This window comes from the organism of the source record quoted next, unplaced genomic scaffold, assembly GCF_019419815.1.
Source record: "Pyrus x bretschneideri cultivar Hongxiangsu unplaced genomic scaffold, Pyrus_bretschneideri_v1 Contig23, whole genome shotgun sequence".
Lineage (NCBI taxonomy): Eukaryota > Viridiplantae > Streptophyta > Magnoliopsida > Rosales > Rosaceae > Pyrus > Pyrus x bretschneideri.
Window position 1 is genome coordinate 3479317 of NW_025999535.1, and position 8832 is coordinate 3488148.

The 8832-nt window shown below is 37.8% G+C and overlaps 1 protein-coding gene across 1 annotated transcript; it reads left to right on the forward strand.

The window, feature by feature from the left end:
* The first annotated feature begins 6076 nt into the window (after positions 1-6076).
* Positions 6077-8772, forward strand: LOC103926873 (ras-related protein RABA1b). The gene is made up of 2 exons (XM_009335756.3): positions 6077-6419; positions 8172-8772. The coding sequence occupies exons 1-2, from the start codon at positions 6199-6201 to the stop codon at positions 8602-8604; spliced, it is 654 nt and encodes a 217-aa protein (XP_009334031.2). The 5' UTR covers positions 6077-6198; the 3' UTR covers positions 8605-8772.
* Positions 8773-8832: the final 60 nt, after the last annotated feature.

The following is an 8832-nucleotide window of genomic DNA, read 5'->3' on the forward strand; positions in this document are numbered from 1 at the left end:
ATAAACATAAAAAAATTACATAAACATAAACATAAACATACTAAGAATTACATAAACATAAACATAAAAAAATTACATAAAAAAATTACATAAACATAAACATAAAAAAATTACATAAACATAAACATAAACATATACTAAGAATTACATAAACATAAACATAAAAAAATTACATAAACATACCAAATAATAAAACACACCAAATAAAATAACATAAACATACCAAATTCAAAATAACACACTAAAATGAACTTAATTATCCTCAGCTTGTTTCAATGCCCACTGGTGCTCTATCAAGTCAATTTGTCGGGCATTGTGCATGTCTGGCATTTGAAATGCAGTATATCGTTGAATGAGCCTTTCATTGTAACGTCCATCCCTTTGTAATGGCTCATGTTGCACGGGGTCATCGGTGGCGTCATGAGCACAATATATACGTGTTCTTGAATTGTTCATCGGGTCTGGCTCATATTCATCAACAACTTCATAATCGTACTCATCTTCCACAATCATGTTGTGAAGAATGATGCACGTCATCATGATGGATCGAAGCGACTCTACATCAAACAATCTGGCAGCACCCCTGACGATCGCCCAGCGAGCTTGGAGGATACCAAAACAACGCTCCACATCCTTCCTGCACCCCTCTTGACAGCTTGCAAAGTGTTTTTCCTTCGCACTCCGCGGACGTGGCACTGTTTTGACAAATGTTGACCAGCGCGGGTAGATGCCGTCAGCTAGGTAGTATGGCCCGTCGTACATACGTCCGTTGACCTCATATGTAACTTTTGGTGCCTTTCCTTGCAGGACATCGTTGAACACTGGGGATTGGGCAAGGACGTTGATGTCATTTTGAGCTCCCGGGACCCCGAAAAAGGCGTGCCAAATCCATGTATCAAAAGATGCCACCGCCTCCAGAATGATACTTTTTGCCCCTTTTCTATCCCCGTAAGCGCCTTGCCATGCACTTGGACAGTTTTTCCACGTCCAGTGCATACAATCAATGCTTCCAATCATCCCAGGAAAGCCACGCATCTCCGCCTTCTTCAACAGCCGTTCCAAGTCCATGTGTGTGGGTTTGCAGAGGTACTCAGCGGTGTAGATAGATTCGATTGCTCCGCAAAACCTCATCAGGGACTCAAGAATGGTTGATTGCCCCATCCTCGTTATCTCATCCACTTGGTCTGCAGATGCTCCATATGCAAGCATCCGCAAGGCAGCAGTAATTTTTTGCTCCGGCAGTAGACCCATAGCACCAAAAGCATCTTTTTTTTGCACAAAATAAGAATCATGGTTGCAAACAGCAATCATGATTTTGTTGAACAAATGTCGTTCCATTCTAAAACGACGTCTAAAGTACGTATCAGGGAATGCACTATTAGGAACAAAATAATCATCCAAGAGTTCCATACCTCGTCGTTGCCTGCTTCTATCAAGGTTTCCGGAACGCCTGGGCCTGCAGATCTGAGCCGCAGCTTGGATGACTCGACGGGAATGTGAGGCTCTGCCCCTTCTTACGTCGTCATCTCTCATTTGACGCTCCTCATCTTCTTCCCTCTCATTTCTTACCCCCTGCTGATTGAACATTGATTCTGATTGGTTAAACAAGTCTTCCTCTTCCTGATTCAATTCCCACATCATCCTTGAGGAAGAAGAAGAAGACATTGAAAGAAAGAAACAGAAACTATGAATATTGAAACTGATTTTTGTGAATAAGGAAGCAGAAATTATGAATAATGATAGAGATCTTGAGAATTTTGGTGTGAGATTTGTGAAGATGGATGGTGGATTATATAGAGGATTCAGAAAGGATTAGGTTCTGCATAATGCCACGTGGCATGCCGTCATTCGTTAAAAATCTGATGGAAATCTATCATCCAAGATTGTTAACAGATTATGACACGTGGCATGCCGTCATTCGTTTAAAATCTGATGGAAATCTATCCTCAAAGGTTGTGAACCGATTATGACACGTGGCGCGACGTGATTGGTTAATAATCTTATCAGAAATCCATATTATAATTATTTATTTTGTATTATTTAATAATACTTATGATAATGACACGTGGCGCACCGACAACGATTAAAAATCTTATCCGATATTACATTTAAAATTATTTTGTATTAATTTTATAAATAAAAAAAATACTAATATTTTATTGCCTATTGCCAGGGCTATAGAAGTGTAACGGTGGAGATGCAAAATCTATTGCCAGGGCTACTTACTGTTCATTAAGGGCAATTACTGTTCATTAGGTGGATTGAATAGTGTATTGCCAGGGGGGAGGGCTCCAACGCTGGAGTTGCTCTTAGAGCAGTTCCACCGTGGGAAAGCGCCCCCCCCCCCCGGGCTATCCACTATTTAATCCACCTAGTGAACAGTAATTGCCCTTAATGAACAGTAATTGTCTTTTGCATCACCACCCCTACACTTGAATAGCCTTGACAACAGATAAATAAAATAATAATATTTTTTGCAATTCTTTGGAATTTCCCGTGCACCTCTCCACTCCCTCACGTCACTCTCTCTCTTTCCACTCATCTTTCTCACTTCTCTCCATTTTTCTTTGAAGTTCCTCTCTCTCTCTCTACACTCTCACTCTCTCTAGAGCTCTGAGAGCTCTCCCCCAATTTCCTCTTCAAAAATTAAACAAATCAAACTCCAAAACCATGAAACCTTAATCTTTGGGACTAAAGAATCCTTGCTATATTGTTGCATGCGTCATCGGATCATCACGGTGTAAACCACAATTGAAGCCGAGAGCTTCAAGATCTGAAACTCGAACCCATGTGAGGTTCTCTATGCAAATCTTGTTTCATTACGTCTTAATGTTGCTTGGGACAAGATTTGTGGCGTTTTCCAGTTTGAAAGTAGAGGTTTAACGCCCTGCAATTTCTTTGAAACCTTGCCTAGTTTTTGGTCACGTCCTCGGAGCAAACTCCGGCAAGTTTGTGGGTTGAGATCCAAAGGATGTCGAGGCAAAACAGAAGAAAAAACGTGGCTGATGTCAGGGCGACGTCAGCCTTGCATCAAACCCACTTCGGGCTCTTGGGCTGGCAACTCTCAACCGGCCTCTCGCTTGGGCCTGCTCGGGCTCCCTTGCTAGCACACGCTGGACTTGATTGCTCGGGCTTTCTGGCCCTGTTCACTCACTTGTCCATCGGGCTCCAGCACACGTTGGAGCTGCTCTTATGCTATTTCTATCAAATGTTTTTTGGGCAATTATATAGAGCATTCACACAAAGAAATGCCTCTCAGTTACATCTCTCATTCACATACAAATCTTGATTTCAAAAACCCGTCAAGAATGAATTGTTACGACTAGATAGAGAGAGAAATGGAAAATTACCAGTAGAAGCACATTCAATATCAGAAGCAAAACACTAGCGACAAACCCAACAAAATCAACAACAAAACCTTCATACTTTTTACGCAACAAAAAACCTTATATTGTTCACAGGCAGTTTTTGAAATTGAAAAAGAAAAACCCACAAACCATAATCTTCAAAAAAACCATCCATAAAAAGAATTAATTTTTTTTTTGGACCACTTCAGATGCATACCAAGAAATAGTGGGACCCAAGAACACAATAAGGAAGAAATGTCCCAGAGTTCAATTTGGTGCTTATATTGGCTTGGGAGAGAAAAGTCAAATTGAAGCTTGAAAAGAAATTCTAGGAGGGGAGATGAGATTCTTTGTAGCCTTTGTTATGCACAAAATTCACTCCTTAATTCTACAAAATCCTTTACTTAAAGAAATCCTTCAAAATCTAGGACATGTTAAGTATTTACAGATTTGAATGGACTTTTTAAAATCATAATCGACTACCACTGGATTTGAATGTATTCTTCAAAATTCTCTTAAATCTTAAGTCGACTATACAATGATTTCAAAGTCTTTTAAAATCCTCTTTTAAAACTTAATTGACTACACTCGGATTTTAAACTCTATTAAAATCCTATCAAATCCTAAATTGACTACACCCCCTTGATTTTGGGTTTAACCCCTTTAGATATTTAGGTTTTAAAGCATCTTTAGGTGTGATCCAAAAAAAGTTAAAGGTTTTGTAAACGTAAAATGAAGACCTTAATTGAGGGATTCTCAGGCCCTTCATGTTTCATTGGGCAATTATATAGAGCATTCACACAAAGAAATGCCTCTCAGTTACATCTCTTTTTCACATACAAATCTTGATTTCGAAAACCCGTCAAGAACGAATCGATAAAACTAGACAAAGAGAGAAATGAAAAATTACCAGTGGAAGCACATCAATATCAGAAGCACAACACCAGCGACAAACCCAGCAAAATCAACAACAAAACCTTCATACTTTTTACGCAACAAAAAACCTTATACTATTCACAGATAATTTTTGAAATCAAAGGAGAAAAACCCACAAACCATAATCTTCCAAAAAACAATCCGTAAAAAAAAATTAAAAAAAATAAAATTGACCACTAAACAGATGCATACCAAGAAAGAGTGGGACCTAAGAACACAATAAAGAAGAAATGTCCCAGAGTTCAATTTGGTTCTTGTATAGGCTGGGGAGAGAAAAGTCAAATTGAAGCTTGAAAAGAAATTCTAGGAGGGGAGATGAGATTCTTTGTAGCCTTTTTTATGCGTAAAATTCACTCCCTAATCCTACAAAATTCTTTACTTAAACAAATTCCTCAAAATCTAGGACATGTTAAATACCTATAGATTTGAATGGACTTTTTAAAATCATAATCGACTACCGCTGGATTTGAATGTATTCTTCAAAATCCTCTTAAATCTTAAGCCGACTACACAATGATTTCAAAGTCTTTTAAAATCATCTTTTAAACTTAATTGACTACACCCGGATTTTAAAGTCTATTAAAATCCAATCAAATCCTAAATTGACTACATCCCTTGATTTTGGGGTTAACCCCTTTAGATATTTAGGTTTTAAAGCATCTTTAGGTGCGATCCAAAAAAAGGGAAAGTTTGGTAAATGTAAAATGAAGACCTTAATTGAGGGGTTATGATGCCCTTCATGTTTCATTGGGTCCAATCTCGTACACACGCTTTACTAAATTCCCGTGTAATTGTGCTTAGGGTGTAAGTGTTGTATTGGAAAATCAGATTCCCATCATAAAATTTCGAAAGTCCAAAGATTTGAAATCCGAAGTTCTAAAGGAAAGAAAAAGGGCATGCAATTGGCCGTTATAGACGGATCTTAAAAGTGTACAGCTAAATTAGAAAGAGAGATTAACCACAACATCAACAGCAGTTTGATAAGATGAAATGTCGAAATTACTTCTAATATAGCGCATATAATATCATAATATTGTAGTGAGATACTATTGTTACTACATATTTTAATTCGCATCCGTGTGTAAAATGGCTTTGTCATCTTCGGATGTCGACCAGTACGTGTCTACCTTGATATTTAGGGATATCAAAGTTGAGGCATGTTAAACGTGCTTATTTCTTATAGGTGACACATCATTTGGTTTAAATTTTGATATCTTTAGAATTCTTATATAAAAGTGTGACTTTGTTAAAAATAGAAAGCTAGGCCTTTCATTGTGTACTGAAAAATTAAATTTAGTTCCATGCAGGAAAACAGTAAATTTAATTTTAAATCAATTGGTGTGCCCATTTAACATACATGAGAGGCTGTTAGACGTGTCATAACAAGGCTAGACCACCCTATAACATGTCAATGTCCCGTTTAGCATGTCATTTTCAAATATCTCCAAAAAATTATGAAGTTTTATTGAATTTTCGTAGATTTAAAAAGGAATTGTTATTGACATTTTAAAATTTTCGTTCTACATTTTAAATTTTTTATATTTGGAAAGAAAAATACACTTACGAGAAATGTATAATGAAATTTTTAGAATACCAATAACATTTCCCCACTTAAATGGGAATTTAAGAGTTTGGTTTGGTGGGTGAAGTTGGATTTTTATCAAAAAGAATATTTAGCAAAAAAAAAAAAAAAGAAAATTACACAAACAAAAAAGAGTACTCATGGTAATTACATGGAGGTCTCCTCACTGTACAAATTCCTTTGATAGCAAGTTTCGGCGCTTTTTTTTTTATTAAAAAACACTTTCACAATTCGCACTTCACTCTTCCGAAGTTCCCACCGAAAGCTCCATCACTCTGCAACTCTCTCTCTCTCGCTCCTAATTCGAATACCAAAAGCTAGAGGACTGCAGAAATGGCTGGATACAAAGCCGACGATGACTACGACTACCTCTTCAAGGTGGTCTTGATTGGGGATTCCGGTGTGGGCAAGTCCAATCTGCTCTCTAGGTTCACTAAGAACGAGTTCAACCTGGAGTCCAAATCCACCATTGGAGTTGAATTCGCCACCAGGACCTTAACCGTTGACGGCAAAGTCATCAAGGCTCAGATTTGGGACACTGCTGGCCAAGAAAGGTCCTCTCTTTTCTTCTTCTTCCATGGATTTCGACATCTGGGTCTTGCTACTTTTCGATTTTATTTTCTGTGTTTGTGAATTTTTTTATGTTGGATTGGTAGGTTATGTGCTTTGGTGAAGTTTAAATTGTGGGGTTTGGTGAAAGTTTGGATAGATTTGGGTGTTTATTGTTTCATGTCGTTTATGTTTAGCTCAGATTTGTTGAATTTTGGTTTAGTTTGTGTGTTTAGGAAGATTTGGGTTCTCTCTTGTTGTTGCAGAGACTCTTTGATCTTAGGATTTGGGTGGTTTGTTTTGATTTGCTTGATCTTTGAATAGTAGGTGGGTTTTGGATCTTGCCTGGTTGAGATCCACCCGTAATAAAGGAAGAAGATAAGCTAACTGTGGTAATGCTGGTTTTTCTTCTCGGGCACGTGCCGCTGTCAGGTGCCCGATTTTCGAGACTGAGATCAGTGAGGTTCCTGATTCAGCTGTGGTAGATCTCCTTAAATTCCTTCTATTTGTGGACTTAGATCTTAAATTTAGTGATTAAGTGTCATTCCCTAATTACTAAACATAATGAGAATGCTTCATAGTGAAGCTTCTGACATGCCTTTAAATTAACTAAATGCCAACGAACAAGCGGTTAGCACAGTGTTTAAACATTGTCTTGCAATTTAGTGTAAGTTTTTAGAAAAGGCCATCAGTAAATATAGGAAAGAAAAAGAGAAGAAAGGACATGGATTTATCTGCAACCAAATATAGAACACCCGAAAATTGACCTTCTCTTTCCTTTATAGATATAGTGGTGCAGCATCGTACTAATAGCTTCCCCTTTAGTTACCCTTGAGTTATACCTTACTTGCCAAAGATTATCTTCTTTCCCTTTAAATGCTGGATAGGAGTTTATGGTGGCGGTTAGAACTTACAATTCAGTAACAGGGTGGGCTTTAAGGGTTGACAGAGAACAGCAGATTAGAAGGAACAGGACCGAGCCAAATTAGCATCTGTCGTGTCCATGTATATTGTGACAGTTAGAATCTAGGGACTGAATATGCTAAGAAAAATAGTGGTTGTGGAGTGTTGTTTTCTTTTGAGATTTTCCAAGTGATCCTTTAGGCATGGTCGTTGTTGTTAACTAATAACTAGTTGAGAGGAAATAGAGGTTATGTTTGAGACTCTTAGCGAATCAATTATAAAAAAACATAAGCAATTTCATCTTTTAAACAGCGACAAGTCAGCCATATTAATGAGAACATGTTATATGACTAAAGTTTGATTCAGTGCGAGGACTTTTGATAATTATGCTTATTTGCTTCTTGTTATGACTTTCACTTTGTTTACATTTCATCCGGTGGTTATGGAGGCTCAGCTCATAAGATATATCAGAAAAGGAATGCTATAAGCTGATAAATATATGCTTTCTGGTCCTCAAAAGCTAAAAGCTAATTAACATTGCTTTTTCTTGTTTATTGGCATTTCAGTTAGTGCAACTTATTAAGTCCATATTATATATCTTTTGGAAACTTAAAGCATCATTATATTAATCAAACTACTGTCGTTAGTATATGGATGATAGATTGTCCAGAATGTTACATTACTATGATGGGAACTAAGTTCAGGTTTACAATTTCTAATAGTGAATTGCGGCCTGTAATCAATTTTTGACAAAATACCTTCCCCCTTGCTTTTGAAGTCTGTTATGACATTTTCTCTTAGTGATGCCTTTCTACTTATTTTTTATGCTTAAGTCTTCCCTCTTGGTTTCATAGGTATCGCGCCATCACTAGTGCGTACTATCGCGGGGCTGTGGGTGCACTCCTTGTGTACGATGTCACTCGCCATGCAACATTTGAGAATGTTGACAGATGGCTGAAAGAATTGAGGCACCACACCGATTCCAACATTGTTGTGATGCTTGTTGGGAACAAATCAGATCTGCGCCACCTTGTAGCTGTCTCAACTGAAGATGGGAAGTCCTATGCCGAGAAGGAATCACTCTACTTCATGGAAACATCTGCACTGGAAGCAAAGAATGTGGAAAACTCCTTCGCTGAAGTTCTGACTCAAATATACCATGTTGTGAGCAAGAAGGCAGTTGAAGGGGGAGAAAACGGAACTTCATCAGTCCCAGCACAAGGAGAGAAAATAAATATAAAGGATGATGTGTCCGCTTTGAAGAGAGTCGGGTGCTGCTCAAGCTAGGCCTGGTAAACAAAACTTGATTGAATGAATATTGCTTCGATGTACTGTGTAATATTTTGCAGAGGGACAAACTAGAGAATACCGGAACACGAAATTTTTACTGAGTAAGCTAGCGTATGTTATGACGTTAAATTTGTTACTAGCAATGATATATTTGTTAAAGTTCAATATCGGAATTCAATCAGCCTCGCTTTTGGAACGAGTAAAACTTCCTTATCATTGCAACAC

What these genes read in the sequence shown, in the direction of transcription:
- LOC103926873 (XM_009335756.3), top strand. Translation starts at nt 6,199, where the DNA reads ATGGCTGGATACAAAGCCGACGATGACTACGACTACCTCTTCAAGGTG. An exon ending in GACACTGCTGGCCAAGAAAG is followed by an intron (nt 6,420 to 8,171) that starts GTCCTCTCTTTT and finishes TTGGTTTCATAG; the next exon opens with GTATCGCGCCATCACTAGTG.